Source organism: Orycteropus afer, unplaced genomic scaffold (genome assembly GCF_000298275.1).
Source record: "Orycteropus afer afer isolate SDZICR_OR568_19922 unplaced genomic scaffold, OryAfe1.0 scaffold00123, whole genome shotgun sequence".
NCBI classification, from domain to species: domain Eukaryota; kingdom Metazoa; phylum Chordata; class Mammalia; order Tubulidentata; family Orycteropodidae; genus Orycteropus; species Orycteropus afer.
In genome coordinates, this window is record NW_006921710.1 from 4,035,012 (window position 1) to 4,059,281 (window position 24,270).

Sequence of the window (24,270 nt, forward strand, 5' to 3'; positions counted from 1 at the left end):
CTTTTAGGGAAAAAATTCTGGAAGCTTCTGAATTGGTCCTTCCCCCAAACTCTTTTATACCAACAGGTTTTCTCTAAAGTGATCAAACCATCCTTTTCTTGAGCTGAAAATGTCTTTGCTTATTGGTTTTCTTTGTTTTGGACTTCTCAAAGGAGAAAGTACTTTTGCTGAAGTTGTTGCTTGGTTTAGAGAGATGTGAGTTCTTTGTCACTGGACATGCCTCATTAAGTCAAGTTTTCCATGTTAAGAGTCTCCCCATTCCATTTTCTTGTTACTGTTGCTTAGTCATCTCTCTGCATCTTTGGTTTTGTTGAAGTCTTTTCGTAGTTGTAAATGCCTGGGTTGTAGCAGGAAATCAAGAAGTAGTTTCAGTGAAGCTTTCCTTGATCACCCTGTTTAAAAAAGCTCAATGAACACAAATAAATTAATATGGAGGTCTTCTAAAGAGAAGTAGTAATAGTGGAGTTAAGTTAAACCTTTAACAGTCAGGTCACTTGTATGTATGTATGTTGACTTTTAGCTTTGTTGACTTTGGGCATTGACTAAAATCTGAAAGTAGCCTGATTTTAATTTCTTACATTAGAAGCTTGGAAATGTCTTCTTCCTTGAACTTTCACAATTTCATAAGATTATGTCTGAATGATGGTTTCCATCTATCAGTTTTATGGGGGAAGTTGTAAACTGTATAAATTGAAGATTTATACAATTCTTCATTTCCTTTTATAGGAGCCTTGCTTTCATAATTCTGTTTCACCAGTGACCTCCATGTTGTTAAATCTAAGGATCACTTTATAAGTCTTCATCTTACTTAAACTATTAGTAGCATTGATCTCCCACTTAACCACTCTTCCTTTCTCCTTCACTTGGCTTCTAGGAAATCACACTGTGATGGCTTTTATCCCCCTCTCATCTCAGTCTCCTTTGCTTGTTCTTCTTCCAGCTATTTAACTTTCAGATGTTCCATGGATCAACACTAAGTCCTCTTTACTATTCACAGTCACTCCTTAAGTGATCTACAGATTCTCAGAGCATTATGTCCCATCTCAATGTTGACTTTCAAATTTTGTATTTCCAGCCTGGACCTCTCCCTCAAACTACCTTTGCATGTTAAGTATCTGTGACTGGCTTCTGACACCAACTCTAAACGTCTTCTCTGACACCAGCTGCAAATCCAGTTCTTCTGACCATAGCCACCAAGAGCTAAGGCAGATCTCAAGTTATAAAGGGCACAGACTCCAGACTTCAAGTGTGCCCAAGACTTTAGACACCAGCTACATGTTTGGGGTCCCAACAGCACCCTCACTTCTGACCTACAAATCTGGGCTAGCTACAAATTTGAGAATTTCCACTACCCCCTTGAGATACCAACTGCAAGCTTAGGGGCCTCAAGGCCTCCCTTACTTCTGACTTGCTAGCTATAAATTTGGGGATACCCACTACTCCCCTCATGTTTGATAATTCACTAGAATGACTTACAGAACTCAAGAAAACACTATGCTAACAATTACAGTTTTCTTTATTATAACAAAAAGATGCAAATGATAAGATCTAGGATGGTCCTCAACATGGAGCTTCCATGTCCCAAGGGAATCATCCCCTTTCAGTGGATGTCTATCACCAACCAGGGAGTTCACCTGCACTCCAGGGTCCAGAGTTTTTATTGGAGTTTCATTAACTAGGCTTGATTGATTGAGTCACCGTCCATGTGTGTTTGAACTCAGTCTGTAGCTACCCTCCCCTTCCCAAAGGTTAGATTGTTATCAGGTGATGGGTCTTTCTGGCAGTCTGCTCTATCCAACATGCATCACCTCATTAGCATAAACTCTCAGGTATGATCTGGAGCCCCTCCATGAATAATACTCCAATCACTGGGGAGAGTCCAAGGGTTTAGAGATTACCTCCTAGGAACTGGGAACAATGTCCAAAATCTTTGGTTAGAGTTGGTTGTGTACCTCACAGATGTCTAACAGGTACTTAACACAGTCAAAATGGAGCTTCTGACCTTCTTGCCAAACTCACTCTACTCATAGCCTTCACCATCTTGGTTAATGGTAATTCCATCCTTCCAGTTAGATCTTGTAGTCATCCTTAACACTTCCCTTTTCTCAAACGCTGTGTCAATTTGTCAGACAGTTCTGTTGACTCTACCTTCAAAATGTGTTCAGATCCTAGCTAGCTCTCACCACTTACACTGTTACTCTTCTCATCCAAGTCTTAAATCTTTTGTCTGGATTACTGCAGGAGGCACCTAAGTAGTCTCCCTACTTCTGCCCTTGTCCCCAGCTATTCATTCTTAACACAAAGGCCAGAGAGATCCTTTTGAAATGAGTTAGAACATGTGCCTTCTCTGCTTAAAACCCTCCAAGGGCTTCTATCTCTCTCAGAGGAAAAGCTAAAGTCAGGATGTCATCTATTCTCATTCTCCCTAGTGCTCTAGCCTCAATGACCTCCTAGGTATTCCTTGAAAACTCCAAGCTGTTCCCTCTGCCTGGAATGTTCTTCTGCAGATATCTGCAGCATTCACTCCCTCACCTCCTTTGGGTCTTTACTTGAATGAATTAATGTTTCACTTTGCTCTGTCTTTGAGAATTCAAAGGTCTGGTCTTTCTTTATCAATATAAATCATCTTATCTTGCACACTCTCTTTATCTTCCAAACATTCCTTCTGTGCTTTAGATTTGTTTTCCAAGTTACCCTCATTTTTAGATTCAGATTTTGGAAAAGTTAATTATGGTCTTACTGCTTTGATCTTAGGTATTTTTATGGAAATTTCCATTTCCTTGTACCCTTTTTAACTGTGTTTGTTCATGTTTAATTGCTCTTATATCCTTTCTAAAATCTTATCTTGAGAAAAGTTGCTAATACTTTTATAAATTCTTCAGTGGACATTCACTGAACACCTGCTTCTCTCCAGGCCTGTGGTCCTCGCCATGACCGGCTGAGGAGGACCCTAAGGGCTCAGAGAGATTACAGTCCTGCATAGGGTCACTTAGTGAATTTGTCTGGCTCTGAAACCTGTGTTCTTTCTTCTAAACCCCACTACTTTCTTCTTTTTACTTTTAAAAGAAGTCCAGTGATTGGCACATGTTTAAATCTACTCACTCATTCACAAGTGCCAGGTACTGTTGTAAAGTAGGAGCTAGACAACAGAAATGAAAAAATAAAACAGAACATTATTTAGAGTATTCAAACATATTTAGGCATTTGGAAAACATAAGTAGGAAAGGGTGATAGGAAGTGCCTGATGGATGATAGTATGCTGAGAGGTTATATTTGAAGGAAGACTTGGAGGAGGCGATTTAATTATTTAAATGGACTAGAAGCTCTTAGCCCTGCCACCCACCAGCAAACTGATGCCCTCTCCCCCTTAGGACAGTTTTAAAATACATGCTTACCTAAAAGGGTAGTTTCCATTTAAGGCACCCCCATAGTGCAGTTGTTAAGTGCTCAGCTGCTATGCGAAAGGTTGGCAGTTCAAACCCACCCAGCATCTAAACGAGCTGAAGATGTGCCAATCTGCTTCCATAGAGATTAGAGCCTAGAAAACCCTATGGGTCAGTTCTACTTCGTCACGTGGGTTCACTCTGCATTGGAATCGGCTTGATGGCACCTAATAACAACAACAATTTCCATTTATATAGTTTAGTTTTTTGCTTGTGCAAAAGATGTTTATGGGTAGAAGGTCCAACAATGGCATGGATGAATGGTCCATAAAATCTTAACAGATTCAGACTCCTTCTAATTCACAGTTTTTGATTATATGACCTTCAGACTTGTGATCTGGGGAGCCCCGACCATCACATCAAATTGCAGAAACCAGAACACGAGGAAGAATGAAGAACCCATGCCGTCCTTTTGAAGAGACTTCCTAAAATTGCGTGCTATACTGCCTATAGCATATAGGTCAAAACTTAGTCATGTGCCCACATCCTGTTGTTCAAAAGGCTAGGGAGAGGAACCTCTTAGCTGGGTGGCAATGTGGCCAACTCAAAATCAGGGTTCTTGTTACTAAGAAGGAAGGGTAACTGGCTATTATAAGATAATTGGCAGTCTCTGGCATAGCTGCAAATTAAATAGTAGCTGAAAGAGCTACAACTGAGTAAAATGTGGAGGTTTGGTGATAGAAATCACACCTTCCACACAGGAGCCCTAGCTGATTCTTGGCCAGTGTGCCCCACGTGCAGCCACCCTGTCTGTCCGTCGAAGCTTGTGTGTTGCTGTGATGGTGAACTGGTTCCAGGGGTGTTTCCAGATTAACATAGACTGGGATGAAAGGCCAGCAGTCCACTTCTGAAAATGATTGAAAACTGTGAATCACAGTGATTCGATCGCAGCTGAGCATGGGGATGGTGCGGCACCAGGCAGGATTTCATTGCTTTGTGCTTGGAGTTATTAGAAGTCAAAGGCTCGCTTGATGACAGCAGCTAACAACAACAATTAAAATATGAGCTCATATTAAGAACCTTAAATCTCTCCAAATTGCCTTCCTCGGTTTTTTTTTTTTTTTTTAAGTAAATAGTTGTTGAGTTAGATTGCAATTCCAAATCACATGTGGGTTTGTTTGATTTTTTTTCCAACACTATCCATACATCTGTGGGAGCTCTGGTAGCGTAGTGCCTCAGGCACTTGACTGCTAACCAAAAGGCTGGCGGTTCACACCCACCAGCCACTCCTCAGAAGGAAGGTTGGACAATCTACTTCCATAGTGACACTGCCTCAGAAACCCAAGGAGGGGACGCTATGAGTCGGATCCAGATCCGACTCAACGGCACATAACAACAACAACGTACATCTGTTTATCTATCTGTCACACTTGTAGTTGCAGCTTCCTTATGTGTATTTGCCTCCCCCAGTTGACTCTGAGCTCCCTGAGATATTGTTGGCCCAAAGTTCCAGCAGAGTGCACGCCATTCATTTCATTAATTTATTCAGTTAACATTTATTGTACAGCATTGTCGGTTGGCATCATGTAAGTGCTAGAGATGCAGTGGAGGGAAAACAGAAAACTTGCATTCTAATGAGAGCGATAAACAATTAATATATGGGTAGACACACACACATACATATCTTAGTTATCTAGTGTAGCTATAACAGAAATACCACAAGTGGATGGCTTTAAAAAACAAATTGATTCTCTTACAGTTTAGGAGGCTAGAGGTACAAATTCCGGGCAGCAGTTCTCTCTCTGTTGGCTCTGGAGGAATGTGCTTGTCTTCTTTCAACATCTGTGGGCCCAGCGTACCTTGGAGATCTACTTATGTCTTGACATCAGTCTTCCCCTGGGTCTAAAAGGTTCTCAGCATAGGTACCCCAAGTCTAAAGGACATGCTCCACTCTCAGCTCTTCTTTCTTGGTGGTACTGAAGACCCTCCTTCTCTGTTCACTTCTCTCTCCATTTCTCTCTTTCAGATAAAAGGTAATGCAGACCACACCCCAGGGAAACTCCTCTTGCATCAACTGAGCACTGTAACCTGAATAAGGGTGTTGCATCACAACCCTAATCTCTTTTACAACAGATTGGTTGATTGTATCATATCACATCATGGGGGATGATTTCAATATTACATAACTTCCAGACCACTGAGAATTGTGGCCCAGTCAAGCTGACATATATTTTTTGGGGAAACAGTTGAATCCATGACAATGTATTAAGAAAAATTAAGCAATAAATTAATATCCCTGAACCACAATGACCTAAAAAATTAGAAAGAAAAGCAACTCTTTGCTTTGACTTTTTGTCAAAAATTGCATGAAGTATAACCAGGTTTTTGTATTACTGTATTTTCCAATGGAGTTACATAACCATAGTCCATTGATTTTTCTACTTTTTAACAAAGTAGCCTTTAATTGATATTTAATTGTAGAAAAGTGGTTATTGGAAGTATCTTCAAATCTCAGTTAGATATGTAGTTTTACAAATTAGAGTATTTATAATGAGAAAAATATAACTAGCAAGAATCTATTATCAGTCAACAAAGCTTTTTTTGAATATCATCTGTGTGAGTTCATGTCATAATTCATTATATGAAAAGTACCCATTTGAATTTATTTGTGTATGGGGGGGTGTAATTTCAGGATTCACAGTTGGTGATAGAAGCTTATAAATCAGGGTTTGAGCCTCCTGGAGACATTGAATTTGAAGATTACACTCAGCCAATGAAGCGCACGGTGTCAGATAACAGTCTTTCCAATTCCAGAGGAGAAGGCAAACCGGAGCTTAAATTTGGTGGCAAATCCAAAGGAAAGTTATGGCCGTTCATCAAAAAAAATAAGGTACTGATGGTTGGCTCCAGTGTGAAATGAGTTTTGAAAAGTGGAAATTCTGACTTTTTTACGCTTAGAAGAGAGATTTTAAACCTTTAGTTTCAGAATGCAAAAGCTAGTGTGTTACTTTATGTTAAAGCAGTGTTTCTCTGGTGGTGGTACCCTTGCCATGGCCATTTGTCTTACTTCAGATGCATTGTCACTTGTACCGTGTCACACACACTAACAGATTACTGACCTTTCGGCTGTTTCTCATCCCTCCTTACACTCCTAAGTCTCCTAGACTGCTGGTTCCCTTGGCTGGGGAAGGGCGTATCACGTACTCTTAATAACAATTTATCAGCACATCTAATTGAATTGCTACCATGGGTTAATAACTTGGTTTTGAATTCATGTTAACATGTATATCCATGAACATTTCATTTTCTTTTCATAGTGTGATACATAGGTGCATGACAGCATTAACATGGGGACATAAAATAGGATCGACAACACTACTGCTATAATCTTAGAATATATTAATATTTCATTTAAAAAGACTGTCTTGTTTTCACCTTAGCGTTTAAGGTCTTTCATTTCCTTCCTTCAAGCTATGTTAGTTTTAGGTAGCTTAGAAATATTTATTTTCCCCTCTGGCTTACACTGGTTTAGAATAACTAATTAGTACTGTAGTTTGCATGTGAAAGTCTGCATGAGCTTCTTGTCAAGTATTTCTTCCTATTCTTCTGTTGCGTTACTTACTAAAATTCCCACTTTCATCCTATTCTTCATTTAACATACTCTACATGTTTTCTTTTGGACCATGGCCTAAATATTTGATTGTGTTTTACTTGCTTTGGGTTTCAAATATTATTTGATGCTTATTTTTGTTTTGTGTCTTATCTTCTTGTTTCTGATTTTTACTCTATCACTGCTCCATCTCTTACATGTAGCTTATGTCCCTTTTAACATCCCCTCATCAGCCTCCCCCTCCTCCCCCTGCCTCTGCCTCACCCTCTGCTGTTCCCAACGGCCCCCAGTCTCCCAAGCAGCAAAAGGAACCCCTCTCCCATCGCTTCAACGAGTTCATGATCTCCAAACCCAAAATCCACTGCTTCAGGAGCCTAAAGCGTGGGGTAAGTTCTGCTCTGGAATCCTGTCTCTCTTGCGTGCTTTTGTTGCATCTTTTGTTCTGCATAACTTATTTTGTTTGTGAATGGATCCATTGTGTTTTCCCACATCATTTAAAAAAATAAAAGAAAAAAGAAGAACTCGTAATTCATTATAGCTAAGAAGAAGAAGAAAGATAGAACAAGAAGGAAAGGAAGAAGCAAGGAGGATGGATGGAAGGAAAAAGAGAGAAACCAAGCCAGCCCAGGATTCTTTTTCATCTCCAGTACATTTTGGGAAGACTTTTTCCCACCTCCCCTTTATAACATCTAAGTCATTACTATTTTACCTTGATTTTACCAAAAAAGGAAACTTAGATTCAGTTTCTAAAACTAGTAACATGTAAGGAATCAGAAGCCACTGTATAATCAGAAAATATTTGCTTGATAATCACTAAAGCATTGTGAGTGTGAGAAGGATCCTTCTTTTTGAGCTATGCTTTGGGATTTTAAGGGGAAATGTCATAAATCACAGTGGTTTCACCAGCTACTTTCTTGAAATTGTAAGATGTTGATAAATTCTGGGCACATTATCAGGAGGGACCAGTCTAAGAGAAGGACATCATGCTTGGTAAAGTAGAGGGTCAGCAAAAACGAGGAAAACCCTCAGCAAGATGGATGGGCACAGTGGCTGCAACAACAGGCTCAGATGCAGCAATGCTTGTGAGGATGGTGCAGGACTGGGCGGGGTTTCAGTCTGTTGTTCACAGGGTCACGGAGTCGGGACCAACTCAGTAGCACCCAACATCAACAACAAATACAGTATCAGGTGACTGGAAAAGGCCTAATGCACTGTTTATGTTTAAAGGGTGAAATACCAGTAGCAGCTGCCATTTACTGAGTGCTTTTCAGGTGCCAGCCTCGGTTCTGGATATTCATTTACTCTCATTCACCCCCCTGTGAAGCCTAGGTACTAATTGTTCCTTATTTTACTGATAAGGAAATTGAGCATAGCTAGGTTAAGGGTGTGCCTGAGATCAAGCTAGGAAGATGTAGAGCCAGGATTTAAATCCAGAGAGTCTGCCTACAGAGTCAGATTCTGGGACCCCTGTAGGGAAAGTCTGTTCTGACATGGTTAGCTCATAAGTAGATGTTCTTCACACTCAAATTTGCCATCTTAATTAAGATTGGATGCACTTGAGTCACAGGGTTTGATGGAATTTATCCAGCAACCCAATGTAGATGCTGTTTTGGTTTATAGGGAGAAAAAAAAAAGGTATAAAGTAATTTGTAGCCTCCCTAAATAAATCTATATGGCCAGTCTAGTCTAAGCCTTCCCGAAATACTTTTTTTCATAATGAATAATGAATGTGGCGATTCTGAGTGAACGGACATTTAGTGCATTATCATCCAGTAAGGTTTTTTTTTTTTTCTTCTATCTTATGGGAGCTGCAAGGCAATTGTAATGGGATGTTTTCTTGTACGTACATAGATCTCCCAGCTCTCCGATCAACTCATAATGAGTTACTTCTTTCCATATATTGCCTGATAGTCACTGCAGAAGCCAGAGCTAGATGCCAGCCTTTAGGTGAACAAGCGGCTTGAGCAGGTAAAGTTAAGTACAGTATGAGTCCTAAACTAAGAATTCCTAACTTTTGTTTTCTCAAGTGTCAACTGACACATTATCAGGAAAATAGATTTCAAGTCATGACTAATTAGCTAGATGAGACACGTGTCCTTAGATTGGGCATCAGCAACTGGTTACCAGGAAGAGACTACCAGAAACACTGTTGACCTGACAGTGATGTTTTTTCAAGTCTACAAAAAAAGTCCTCAGTATAAAAATCATTGTAAATATATAACTGATATAATTATCTTTTAAAGTAAAAGATAAAACAATTTCTTTATATACAGAGTTCCTTTAATAAGAAATCTCAATGTTTCATGACAAGAATATAGTCAGTTGGTGGGCATTGATCGATGGAATTATCTTATTTTAGGTTAGCCATCATATCAGCATAAGAATTAGAAATTTAATTTTCTAAATATTTTAAGAGAACCCCTGTTAGGAGTCAGAGTGTGACTTCAGACGTGGGTGATGGATCACATTGGGCTCTATTATTAGGCCTTCCTGAGGAATCCGCAGCTTCCTAGCTCAGGAATGCTGCTTTTCATAACTGCTCCTCCAGCTCCACTCTAGATGTTCATTAAGAGTTTCTAACATATGATCAGGGTGTTTTTGCTAGACTATGAAGTGTTATGTTAACTATAAGTTAAGTTAACCCATCTCTTCCACTTCTAAGACCTTTACCAAGCATTCATTTATTATTTTTATAATAAATATCTTTGTGTTTGTCTTTTGGAATCTCATCTTGGAGTATATTGAATATTCCTGAGTATTTATCATTTGTTTATGTGTCTGTTCCATTTCTCCTCTCAATCTCCCAAAGTCTTTTGGTTGTGAATGGTTTCTGAGTCTGTGTTTCATGGTGTTCTTTAAATTTAATAAAAGACCAAAAGATGTCAGTATTGGTAAGTATAAGAACAAGATGACTAGGAAAAAAAAAAAAGTAACTCTTGAGAACAAAACCCGGTAAAATGGAAAGCTGGTTATTTTGATGATTTAAAGGAAAGCTCTCTTTTTACCATAATTAGCATAATGAACTTCATTTCCTAGTTCTCGAATCCGTGTTCAACCAACTGTTTTCAAAGATCTCCTAAATGGTGAGTGTGGTTTTCTGAAGATAAGCATACACATACATTCTGGAAGCATTAGTAAATAGATATAAATGCTTTGCTTCCATCATTTTTGGTCAGTCTCAGTTCTTAGTTAGGGTCAAATATAATGTTCCTTTTTTCAGGAAATAACAGTGGAAAAAAAAAAAAAAGAAAGAGGAAATACATCCTAGAAGTAAAATTAGGAAGTTCATAAAATGAATCTGAAGTTTGGGGAAATAAATTTGATTTTAAAGTAATCTCCATATGGGAGGTATGTGTTTTACAGGATCTGTGACTAAATGATACAATCATTGCCACCATATGGTTTGTTCTGCTTTTTAACTTAAGACTATTGTACCAAAGAGAATTTAGTTAGGAAACGCATCCTAGGACAACAACAAATCTATTAATTTAACGTGTCTTTTAATTTGTCATGTTTTACAGCTTTCTGGTCCAGATTTCAATTATTGTTTCTGTCATCAGAATGTATAAATCCTATGCCAATATTTCTTAGCATAACTGATTTTGTTTCTAAACGCTTAAACAGGTTAAAATATTTCATTGGAAGCCATTGATACTTGTAACAAAATTTCATTTCATCAAACATCTTTAATGATTGGTATGCCACTTAAGCATTAGCAGTTACTGCATCTTTATGTAAGTCACAGAAAAATGAAACTAGATAGTCTGCAATCTACAAGTTGTCATTTTATTGCCTTGAATTAAGATCTGTTTTTCTGGTCAGAGCAAGAGACTTCTAAACCTAAAATATTGACATATTTTTCCCTGTATGTTAGAGTTAACTTTATGGAAAAATACCACCAAGGTGGATCAAGAGATCTTGAAAATTCTTACCAATTGTTTGTCAGATGTTACAATCTTGTGGTTATTTTAATATTATTTATTTTATCTTGTTTTCTTGCTGATTATTGGCAGACTCAGTCTTTCTGTTTTCACAAAGAACTCATGAAGAGGACAATAGGGAAACCCACGTATGCCTTTGAGGCTAGGGACTATGTTGTAAGTTCACCTGTGACGGCCAGGTCATACAGTCACGGCACAGCCACTAACCCCATTGACCACCAAGAGTGGGGACCCAAATGCACCCTGCTATGCTTCCACACACGAAATTCTTAATTGAAAGAACTGGATGCAGGAAAAAGTCTAATGTACAAATTCAACCTAGGTTACTTCATCTGAAAAGCTTACATGAAAAAGAAAACCAAACATCCTAACAGTGTCAGTGAACTGAGCTTGGGTTTTTCCCCTTTTCATTCTACTTCTGGTAAAATCTTTAAAGGGATTGTGACTGCTGTCTGAGAAGATGTCATTGGGTCTATGTATAATTTTACAGCAGAATTTCACCCATAAAACATAGCTGCAGATTCTGGTCACGGGAGAATGACACTGTTAAAACTGCAGTTGTATAGCACAGTTATGCACATCCGTGTTTGGAACAAATGGATCCACAAGGGATTTATGTGCATTCAGCTTGGAGAACCAAAAAACCAACAAAGCACGAGCAAGTTCATAGAGCATGAAAATGATTTTCCATGGACTTCAAATATATATGCTTATATGTTTATTTTTATTGTCCCCTTTCTTTGTACTTGAGGTTAGTGCCTGTGACTGTCCAATAACACATGGACTTGCTGGCTCTGTGTTCCCTCATGTGTTATTGACGCTTGTGGCTCCCAAGGCTCTTTAATTGTCGCCTGAAACTGACAGCTTTTTAGTTCTTCAGGTGTCTAGCAATGCACTTAATGAAGCCTTTACAATTATTATTTTAGCAGATAATTAGGTTTCTAATATTAAACAGTCTACTTGGCTGGCTTACAACTGAAACCCAGTTTATAATCATTGAAAAGAGTATTGTGATGGTGCTTAATGTCAGTGGTCAGTCACTGTCCACTTCAGAAAATTGAATTTGTCTAACAATTCAGAACTTCCTGTTTCTAGTGGAATTTTATCTTCAGTCATAATGACTTATTTTTATTACGAAGTGGTAATATTCCTATGCTATAGTTTAATGTTAGAATTCTGGTTTTGGAATGTTTAAGAAAGACCATGTGATCTCAAGTAACTACAGAAGCTGAATAGAGAGTAAACAGTGTACCAAGTTCAGGTGTTGATTCTTCGAATTAGCCACGTTTAGATGGTAATATGGGAGAAAACGTTTGTAGAGGTAGTATGCTTGGTAGGAAGATACTTGGAAAGTGTTCTGCTGTGCACCATAAGTGTCGTCTGTATGTACAAAGAACTCAAATGGTGATGAATAGATCTATGCTAAAGTTCACAAGGAGGCTCGAGAAGTTGGTGCAGACTGCCCACGTCTGAACAGTCCCAGAGGTGACTGTATGGGCCTTTTCTTTCAAAAGTCTCTCCTGAAGTCTCTTCTTTCCACGTAAGAGCAGTTTCTTTGAAAGCTTAATGCTTATTTACAAAGAAGTGCTGACTTCCATTTAATCTTAAGAATTTCATTTTTTTTAGCCCAGATAAGGACTTTTAAACCCCCCTCACCCCAATTTAAAGCAGAGTACTCTATTTGGTACTTTGTCTGAAATAATTGACTCGATGTCAGTGAGTTTGGGGTTTGGTTTACTACCAGTTGCCTTAACTTTCTAGTATTGATAACAGCGAGGTATATCATGCAGTGAACTCTTAAAATACGGTTTTATAGTTATAGAGGGAGCCCCGGTGGCACAGTGGTTAAAGCACTTGGCTGCCAACCTAAAAGTCAGCAGTTCGAACCATCCAGCCGCTCCATGGGAGAAAGATGTGGCAGTCTCCTTCTGTAAAGATTTACAGCCTTAAAAACACTCTGAGGCAGTTCTACTCTGCCCTGTAGGGTTACTGTGAGTCAGAATCGACTCGAGCAGTGGGTTTGGGTTGGGTTATAGCCATAGAGCAGGATTCCTCTGTTAAAGAGAACTGAGTATTTCTTTTCCTAATTTTGAGATGTGCTCTAAGCTCTGTGTTTGGGCCCAGCAATCACTGTACTTCTGCTGATCTCCAGGCCCGGCAGCATTGCAGCTGCTGGGACGTGATGATTATCAGGAAGTGCGCAGTAAGGAGCGTCTCTTGATAGCTGAAAGAGTTGGCTACCAATGTCTTAAAGGTAACTTTCAAGAGTAGCAACTCCTGTCAGTTCCCCCCAAAGATCTATTACCCCTGTGGCTAGGACTCAGAGTTAAATAGAACGCCTCTGAAGACAACCCCCCAGAGCAGGATGTGGTATATGGTGCTCGGAGCCGCAGGTGGAACAGAGCACGCTCCTGCCTCCAGCCCCATACTGAGAGGCCTTCTGAGCTGAGAGGTTTCTGAGAGCAGCTTATCCATTCACCAGTCTGAGAGTTTTGCCTTAATGCCATTAAGAAATGCAATGTTCGTATTTATTCAATTTCCCTATGATAAAAAAAATACTACATGTATAAGAAATTAGTTTTCAGACTTTTTTAGTCTGTGTAAAACTTTCCTTGAAAGATATGATGACGTTTGCCCTTTATACTCATTTTATGTCACTGACTACAAACTTCAGTTTGTACGCAGGGTGACATGGCCAATACAAAATTATAAACAGGAACTCTCGTTTTCTATCTTTATCTTTGTTCTGGCAACGCAGCAGCTCAAGGAAGGTTTCAGGAGGGGTCAGCCTCTCATGTGAACTTTTGCACAGATTCGCTACAAGCCATTTTCACAAATCGACAGGTGAATTTATGTGGTATGTTAATACAGTGGGAACTGGTGGAATTCCTTTTCTTCTGATGTACTGTTGTTTTCTCTCTCTCTCTCTTTTTTCCTGTTACCCCTTCAATTTTTACATGAAGCTTTCTCTCAAGCTGGTAAGCACAATTATCCCCTGCATGCCCTGAGTTTTACTTAGGTTTTTCTGTGTGTGTTTTGTGGGTGCTGTGCCAGTGAACATATCTTCAAACTTAACTCTTGCTTTATGTTTCTCTCGCGTGTGCTTTTGTTGGTGTTCCTTTATTAGATCTTTCAAATAGAAAGGTCCAGAAGCTAACAGAGATGATCTTCATCTTTTTTAAAGCTGCTAAGAAAATTAACACTTAACTCATAATTTGGTTTTCTTTATTGTTGAGGCTTTAAGAGGATGGTTAATGTTAATAAACTTTATATAAATATGTGAAGATTAAATATTGTAGAGTTTATTTACTGAATCATTTTGAATAAACATAAATTTAGTGATTGAAAGCTGCTCCTCTCTGAGAGTCAGAGGAGTAAGTGAGAAAAGCTGGGGTCCTGAGGGAGACTTGCAGGAATGCTGCCAGCCTACGGTGGCCACTCAGGTTCAAGGCGGACTCGGAGAACTGAAAACCAGCAAGTTTTTCAGATGCTACGTAAATATATTTGTGTCTTATGTCCACTTTATTTAAGAAGTCACAAGGTGATATCATGGACAGTGAGAAGAGCCTCCTAAGCCTTTCCAGTTATTGACTTAGTGGTCTGTGTTCTTTTTATTTAACTTTATAGTGAAGAATCAAACTAATAATTAAATCCATTAAAAGAAACCCTTAACCAACATAACCCATAACTATACTTCAAATATGTGTAAGTTAAATAATATTCTCAAATTCCACAGCTGATATCCTAAAATAACAGACAATGATGAACTGTGGTAATTTAACCAGGAATAAGATCAGCACTTTAAACACTGCTTTGATAACTTAGAATAGTGTTTTATGGCTGTCCTTACATATACATTTATGTGTGTATACATGAGCATATACATATATGGACATGTATATGTATATGCATACTTTTTCATCCTGACTCAGTGTTTGGCACCTGGCTCAACCCTAAACAAAAAGGTTATTTTATTAAATTAAACGTTTCTTAGCCTGAAATAAAATCCTGAGAACTGTGCTTGATTAAAGTCTCTGCGAGAAGGAAAGAGAGCTAGACACTTCAGTGAATTTAGTTTATTAGCAGTGTTAATTTGGGAGTTTTTCTCAGATGCCAGGGTCCCTTTCTTGCCCTGTGTCTGTTCTTTTGCTGGGGTGTTAGCAGGAAGAAGTGATACTTTAGGCAGTGTTTCTGTTTGAAATACGTTTTACCAACTTCGTATTGAATTGTTGCTTTGTACCATTACTTTGAAGCAAATAAAACTGTGTAGTGTTGTACCAAAAAAATGGCTCCAGTGTGAACAATAATAAAATCACAAGAGGCACTTGTGCTGTTTGGTTGGAGTTGCCCAGGAACTAGTGTGTGACTCTGTTAGCATGTCAAGTAATAGCCTCTTAACACAGCACAGCCACTTAAAATATGTGTGTGTGACTCCCTCTGGTAGTCTGGTAGTAGGGCCACCGGGTGTGGCTGTTCCCTTTGTAAACTGGGCAGCTCCAAAGATTTCAGAAAATGTATTTTGACTCAAAGCTGGAAATAAAAATTCCTTCATAGGTCAGAGTATTGTTTAAAAACATTCCAGCTTCAAAAGGCTAATTGGATGAAATGACCTTTAAAGGTCCATCTGGAAACCTTACGTTTCCTTGGCTTGAGAAAAGACTATTGACCTGACTCTCCAAAGGGGACATGAAGTTTGTTTGAGGCAGTTGCTGATACTAGTTTTTCAATAACAACACAGAAGCATCTATTAAAAGAGACCTGATTGTTTCGGTTTCTGTGAATCATCAGTGTTGGATTGTTTTGTTGTTGTTGTTGAGGGTATCTATTTATAACTGGTAAGTGCAGTGTGTGTTACTTACAGATTTCTTTGCAGCTGTTTATATACCAGTGTCCTATTTACATTCTAGACCTGCTCTGCCCTACTAGCCACATGTGGCTACTTAAATTCTAAAATTCCATTTCACAGTTGCGTTAGCCACTTTTTAAGTGCTCAGTAGTTACACATAGCTAATGGATACCTTATTGGTGCAGATGTAAAACGTTTCCATCATTGCAGAAAGTTCTATTGGACCCATAGCCAATAGCATTAGGCGAAACCTGAGAAAGCTTCTAGTTCAACCCCACCCATCAGAACAGAAGCATAAGAGGGGAAGTTGCTAACAGTTTACTCCCAGAGTTCCATAGCCTCACCCAGGGCCCTACACATTGTAAGCTCAGTAAACATTAATGGAATGAACATTGACCACACACTAGGTTTCCTGATTTCGGAAACAGTGTACCTCACCCTGTTTTATTGCATTCCAGTTAAAAAAAAAACAAAAAACACCTGAGTTCTAGAAAACATGCTGAGCTACTGTAAGTGAATTCATCATGAGAACAATTTTTTTTTTTTTCCCCTAGACTCCATGATTGAATTGAGGATAAGCAAATAATTAAGATTTGAGATATTTTAACACTCTAGTATATGGAATTGACTCAACAGCAGTGAGTTTGGTTTTTTTGGTTTAGTATATGGGAAAGAAGAAAGTCTTATTTATTTTTATACTGATGATTAGTTTTGCTTCATCTTAGTTTCAGAGTCTAATGAAACTTCTTTGTTTTAGGGAAAAGTCACTTCCATTCTGGTTCACCCAAATCTTATCTCTTCCCACTCAACACACACACAACCAGCGAGTGAAAGCCACTCGGTCAGTGTGTCCTATGGGAGAGTCTTTGAGCACACTGGCCGAAAGGTCTTTGTGTGGCCTTTGTGGTAAACTATGTGCTGAATCACACACTTCCCATCACAGCAGCCTGGCATTTTCACATAATCAGCCCAAGAACTTCAGTCACAAGCCCCCGGGTAAGCTACTTGGCAAACTCAACTTGATTTTGGAATTGCATTATCTGGGGCCCTTCTTTTCCACCCACTCCCAAGCCAGTCTTGCCCTTGTTTTAAAAGAACTGAAGTTTTAAAGTAAAATCTCTTTTGTAAAATCCCCTGGCTTATTTTTGGTTATTGAACAGATTTCCCTTTCTCTCTGAAAATAGCCCCTTTTTAAGTAAAAGCACTTGCTGCCACAACTTAGCCCCAGCTTTCTAACAAGCACATATATGAGTCTGGAAACTGTTGATCTTTTCTACTTAAATCACATGCACAAAGATAGCAATACTTTTGGAAAAGGAATCAAGATATCAGTGTACTTCTACACATAGATTGCAAACAGCTGAGAGTGATTTCAGACACCATGGGAAGTTGATTTTTGAGATCAGGGAGAGCATTCTGTATGAATTCTTTAAGGCTACCCTAAAGTTAAGGAGCTAGCCAAGTGTCTAAACGACATGAGCAGACTCTGAGAGGCAGCTGAGGGAAGAGTGAATGGGGGAGGAGGATGTATTTTTTTAATATCCTTTTCACCCACACTCTCTGAGGAATGTGATGGCCCATCTGTCAATTCACGGGAATGGAAACTTTTGGCCTCAGCCTTGTGTGAAGAGATGGGAAGGAATACCCAGACCAGGGCAAAAAAGCAATGCCTGAGACATGAAACAGTTGATGGGGGACTTATCCTTATAATAAGGAAACTTAAACTTCCTTATGTTAAGGTGGAAAAAACTCCAGTGTTACCACAGACCTTGATGGTAACAGCTTGTAGTAAAATGAAAACTGTCTCAAAATGTGTTTTTAGTTGATTGTTACTGGAGTCAGAAGTATTTCTTCCTTTCTCTCCTTCCTGTAGCATTGCTCCTCGCCTTTTCAGAGGCATTTTTGGCTAGCATCAGTGGAATGTCACATGGTTTGTGGGACTTTTGCAGTTTGCATGCATTTCAGCTGGGTGTGATGGGAAAGAGCTTATTTTATTTCATGAAAACCTATGCAAATTTCTGTATCCACCTGTTGTCAGAGGAATATTTCTTGCAGACTTAACTTAGTATTTTTTCTTTTTTTTTTTTGAAGGGGTGCCTTAGGGCTTTCTAGCTTCTTATTTGTATTTGTATCTGCAGGGTGCAACACCAGAGGATTTCAGCAACCTCCCCCCTGAACAGAGAAGGAAAAAGCTACAACAGAAAGTCGATGAATTAAATAAAGAAATCCAAAAGGAGATGGATCAAAGGTAGAGTGGCTCAATATGACTTACTAAGAAATTCAATTCCGTTTGAAAATACAATAAATCCTAAAATAGATTAAAAGCTATTATTTGAGCAGTGTGTTTTTGTCACAGACAGTCTGTGACTTGCTTTATTAGGAGATTCGCTTTTACAAGTAATTTTTATTCTGAGTTTTGGGAGCAGCATACATATGGTTATCTCTTTTATTAATTTTAATTATTTAAAAAAAACTTTTATTGTGATTTGGGTGAAAGTTTACAGAGCAAATTCCATACAGCAGTTCATGAAACTTTGTTTCATAACATTGACTATAATCCCCACAGTATAATAGCTCTCTTCCCACTTCCTCCCTATAGTTACCTCCTCCCTGTGCCCTTCTTTGCTATACATTCCTGCCCCCTGAGCTCTCGTGGCATGGTACCTAAGGCATTTGACTGCTAACCAAAAGGCTGTCAGTTCAAACCCAAGGAGGGGTCACTATGAGTCAGAACCGACTTGACGGCAGTGAGTTTGGTTTTTTGAGCTCTCTCCTGTGCAAATACTGCCCTTCTGTAATCCCATGATTGATCGTTCAAGGAGTTGTTCTGGTTACCTAGTACCGCTCTGACAAGAATATACCACAAATGGGATGGTGTGAACAAACAGGAGTTTATTTTCTTACAGTTTGGAGGCTTTAAGACTGGGTTCAAAATTCTAGGCTCTAGGGGCTGGATGAAAACTCCTCAACCTTGGGCTTTAGTTCTGCCTCCTGCTCCAAGCCCACTGAAGCTGGAGGCTTTTCTTCACTCAGACAGCTGCTGGCTGCTGAGGCTGACAAACCCAAGGTTTGACAAGTAAAAAGCCACAGTCCTGATATTACCAAACCACATGGCAGGCCGTTCATCCAAGTCCATTAAATCTCAAGATTGGCAGAGCATGGCAGGCTGCTGAACAACTTGACTACATGCAGGGTTCAAGTGTGCCATAAACTAGAGACCATTCCCCAAGGCTTCTCCTTATATACAGGAAGCAGACCACATCCCTAAGGCAGCTTCTCAGCTGCTCATAGTAGATTCTACCATGGAGTTGATGACCAGTCTCATCATGGGTAATACTACATCCAGCTGCCCAGCCACTCAAGCAGGCCCAGCCAAGTTGACACACAGCTGAACTACCACAGGACTGTATGTACTATGTGTAAATGTTCACCATATATGCTTGTCTATTGTTTGGCTGGAAGCCATGGGAGTGAGTTCAATTCCAGACTGGTTATCTCTTTTATCACAAGTGTATAGGGAAGTGTTTTTGTCCATAGAAGAAAGGGAGAAGTGGCATAACTCCCACTCTCTCCCTTGCCTCATAACCTAGCTTTGGATTCAGAATTTGCTTGTCTTTCTTTTTGAGTATAAGTAAAAATCAGCCTCCATGTAGGTTTCTTTTTTTTTCCCCTTTCTATTTATTTATTTTTTTGTTTGTTTAATTTTTGCAGTGTTTCCTCCCTTCCCCCTCCCTCCCCTCTCACCCCTGGTAACCAACAAATTTCATATAGGTTTTTTTTTAATGCATTTTATTGAAATATAATTTATGTACAGTGAAATATGCAAAATTAAAGTGACATGGGTTAATGTTTTTTTTTTTTTTCTTTGCATTGTTTCCTCCCCTCCCCTCCCATCCCTGGCAACCAACAAAGAAAGTTTCCCTCCATATATAAACATTTCCTTGACCCGCCACACAACAAACTAATATTATATTTGTCCTTCTGTGATTGACTTATGTCACTCAGCTTAATGTCCTCCAAGTTTATCCATATGATGCGGTGTTTTGCAGACTCTACATTATTCTTTAGTGCTGCATAGCATTCCATTATGTGTATGTACCATAGTTTGGTCATCCACTCTTCTGCTATAAATCTTAGAGATAAGTCCCCTACCAGATATGTAATTATCAGCAAATATGAATTTGTTTTGGTCATTTTTGTTATGTGCTTTTTCGTGGTGTCGATTTCTTTGTTCTGTATAATTTTCTATGCTGAGCTCGTTTTGTATGTGAATCGTGTTATCACTTCATTGCTATTGTTTTAGTATTAGCTGAATATTTATGCTGGTCCTCTTTTTTGATGTGAAGGTTTATCATTTTTCTTTGAGGTTACCCTGTGATTTATTGTTTTCTTCCAAGTTTAGAACAGTCCGTTCTATCTTGCAGTTGTCTTGACTTCCCTACCATCTAAAAGTTCTGTAATAACACAGTTTTTTTCCCTCTTTTTGGTTTGTAGTTGTCCTCATTTGTCAATTGATGTCTCTGGTTCCTTGTTTACAATCTTGTAGGTTATTTACTTTGGATACTTCCATAGCTGGGTTGGTTTCTGGGTTATATCATCATGTGTGTTAATGGTTGGTTGTTGTCGGCTGTTGTTGCTTCTCTGTCCAAAGGGCACCCTTTAGCATCTCTTGTAAGGTTGTCTGGTTTTAACAAATTCCCTTAATTTCTGCTTATCTGAAAATGTCCTAATTTCACCATCATATTTGAGGAACAGTTTTGCTGGGTACATAATTCTTGGTTGGAAATTTTTCTCTTTCAGTGTTTTATATATACCATCCCATTGTCTTGTCGCCTGCATGGTTTCTCTCGAGAAATTCGAGCTGAGTCTTATTGGTTGCCCCTTGTAGGTAACTTTTTGTTTTTCCCATGCTGCTCTCTTGATTCTCTGTCTTTGTTTTTGGTAAGTTTGATGATGATATATCTGGGTGATTTTCTTTTGGGGTCTATCCTGTTTGAGGTTCACTGGACTTCCTGAATGTGGATATATTCTCATCTTTCATCATACCAGGAAAATTCTCTTCCAACAAATCTTGGACAATTTTCTCTGTGGTTTTATTTGTCTTTTCCTGTTCTGGAATTCTGATTACACATAAATTATTCCTTTTGATGGTATCCCACATGAACCTTAGGCTTTCTTCCTTTTGTTTTGATCTTTTTTTTTTTTTTTTTTTTTTTTTTTTTTTTTTTTTTTTTTTGGATTGATCCCTTTCCAAAGAAGTGTTCAGGTATTTGCCTTCAATCTCCCTAATTCTTTCTTCCATTGATTCAATTTTTCTCCTTTGCCCATTCAATGGAATGAAAATTTAGTATTAATCTTCTGAATTTGTGTGTAGATTTTGTATCATTTCTAATTTTTCATTTATTTTGTCATTTTGTTCTTGTATTTTCTTTCAAAATTGTTATAGGGTTTTCCCTGTGTTTTCCTGATCTGCCTCTCAATTTGTTGAAGATACCTAAATATAATTCTTTTTAATTCCTTATCAGGGAGTTCCAATGCTGCATCTTCCTCAGGGATGTGTTCTGGGTCTGTATCCTGGTCTCTTGTTTCTCCTGCTTTATCTAGCTTCTTTGTGTGGACTGTGATGCTCTGTTGTCTCCGAGGCATTATGACGTTTTGGTGTTTATATTTATGATTGTATGTTGGAGTGACTTGCCCACGATTTTTGGGTTTGTTTTTTTTTTTTTTGTATGTTATCTATGCAAGCAGGGTACTGTGCCCCTCTATTCTCTAGTTGACAGCACTTATTCACTCACCACGTGTCTCCTTTCCTGTTATCAGCCTCTCATATGTCCGTGCTGACCTTGGTAAACAGAGCCTATTCTTAGGTCCTGGAATGTGAATGAGAATGCTATCACTTTAAAGTCCAAAATGGTTGCCACTTGTAAAGATTCAAAATGGCTGCACCCTCAGTCACTTCAGATATCCAAGATGGCTGCCACTTGTAAACATTAAAAAATGGCTGTGTCCTCAGTCACTTTAAATATCCAAAATGGCCACAGCTTGCAAACATTCAAATGTCTGTGCCCTCTGGACAGTGGAAAGTCAACAGCTCAGGTTGTCTCCCTCCCTGCTGTTTCCCTTCCTAGTCATAGGCCACCAGTGAGTCATCCCTGCAGGCCTTGGTGACCATGGCTGATCTTTAGGTCAATTCCCAGGTCCCAGCACTACTTCGAAATATTCAGACTGTTGGTCTCGTCAGAGTAGCTAATAGTCCGCAGCTCTGACTGTCTCTGTACTCACTGTTTTTGTTCAGGTTTTTCCACTAGTTGGTGCCTGATCCACTTCTGCATAGTTCCTTTCAAAGCTCAGGGCTCCAGGATTATCTTCTGTATCTCTGTCAATTGGTTTCTCTTTTCTTTGTTGAAGAGAGTCTGTGTCACTTGTCTGCCTATTCCTCCATCTTACCGGAAGTCTCATATAGGTTTTTTAAGACTTTCTTTTTATAAAGTGTATTGATGGTATCTAGAAAACAAATCACAGCATGTCTTAATATGCACACCACCAGATATTAGAGGTATAAGTGTGTGCATACTGTCAAGAAGAGTCTGAACCAGGCTCCCACCTCAAGGGTTCCCAGTTTTCTGAGCTGTTTTGTAATTTTGGTCTCTGGGATGATAGGTTGGTACACATACAAAAATAAAGGAAAAACTTGATTCAGTCTCTTTGCTCACTTGTGTTTTCCTTCTCACATTTATAACCGTAAAAACTTCTACATCATTTAAGAGATATTTACTAATAACCCTGACTGAAAAGTTGCTTTATTAATTGCTTCTCACCTTATATGTTCTCAGTGAATAAAATTGGTGAATCATTCATTTATTTGAGATTTGAACTTAAATGATAATTTGAAATTTATGCTCCATAAATAGGACAAATGGTGATCTTATGTACAACTTAGCTATGTTGAAGCTGGGGTTAAAATTTGGTTATGGACCTCAGGCCCAAATGGTGGCTTAGTCAGACATACCATGCCATCCCTCTATAGCAAAGACCTGAGAAATTAAGTGAAATCTTAGAATCCTGACCATCAAACAAAAGGATAAATAAGTAGATTGAACAGTGATCAGAGGATGAAACTGACTGACAACAGTGAATTGCCCCTGGAATATGATGTGAAATTAGTTCATTTCCAAATAAACAGAAATAAAGGGAATTGGTAAAAAGCCAAACTCACCTTGTAAGAAATGCTAAAGGGAGTCTTTTGGACAGAGAACCAACAATATTAGACAACAACCTGAGATTAAGGTATAGAGCAACACCACTCAGAAACCAACCCAGATAAAGAATTTAAAAAAAAATAAAATAAAGCCACAAGATTGAAAATAGGGTAGGGAACCAGAGACATCAATTTGTAAATGACAGCAACTTTAAAACAGAAGGAGGCAGGAATACAGAGGAAAGAAGGACACAGCGAAGAGGTAGCCGCAGGGAAGAAGTGGGAAGAGAGCTGTTACATTATGGGGAATTGCAGTCAATGTCATGAAATAAAATATATATGTACTACTGTATAGAAAATGAATTTGCTCTGTAAACTTTCACAAAATCACAAAAATTAAAAAAGAAAAAAACAGGATAAATGATGTAGTTACAGAACTTCCATATGAAGAATAAGTTAAGGTGACATCGAGATAGATTGTTTTTAAACAAAATCAGTAAGCCTTCTCACCAGAATATAAAAGAAGAAAATCATAAGCACTCAGTAAATACAAAATCCACAACAAGGAAATGAAAAGAAAATCCATAAACAAGAAGAACTTAGTACAGATAAGTATATGAAACAAAGAAATCATCAGCACCACTTACACACACACAAAAAAAGGACAAGAAAATGACAGCAGTAAATTCACACCTATCGATAATTATACTGACTATAAATTGATTAAATGCACTGGTCAAGAGACAGAGTGGCAGAATGGGTAAGAAAGCATGACCTATCAGTATGTTCCTATAGGAGACACACCTTGCACAGAAGCATATAAATAAGCTAAATATCAAAGGATAGAAAAAAATGTATCAAATACATGTTGACATAAGAAGAGCAGGAGTGGCGATATTCAACTCTGATAAATGGACATTAAGGTGAACATCAGCATAAGAGACAAGGAAGATCATCATATAATGATTAAAGGGTCACTCCAGCAAACAGACATAATCATAATAAATAACTATGTACCCAGTGAAAGAACTCCAAAATATATAAAACAAACTATCAGAATTGGAAAAAAGAAATAGATAGCTCCACAATAATAGTAGAAGACTTTAACATATCACTCTCTGTGAAGGACAAAACAACTGGAAAGAAAATCAACAAGGATATAGAAGATCTAAACAACATAATCAACTGACTAGACCTCATGTTGTTGTTGTTGTTATGTGCCGTCAAGTCGGCCCCGACTCATAGCGACCCCTCCTTGGGTTTCTGAGGCAGTATCACTACGGAAGTAGGAT

General features: G+C 38.6%; 1 protein-coding gene across 1 annotated transcript in view; it reads left to right on the forward strand.

Moving 5' to 3' along the window:
- The window catches only part of FNBP1 (formin binding protein 1), a 207,839-nt gene that overhangs the window by 168,192 nt on the left and 15,377 nt on the right, over positions 1-24,270 (forward strand). The window contains exons 10-13 of the mRNA XM_042781451.1: positions 6,076-6,273; positions 7,197-7,379; positions 13,898-13,912; positions 17,919-18,028. Coding sequence (XP_042637385.1) covers positions 6,076-6,273; positions 7,197-7,379; positions 13,898-13,912; positions 17,919-18,028 — 506 coding nt within the window. The remainder of the gene's footprint in view (positions 1-6,075; positions 6,274-7,196; positions 7,380-13,897; positions 13,913-17,918; positions 18,029-24,270) is intronic.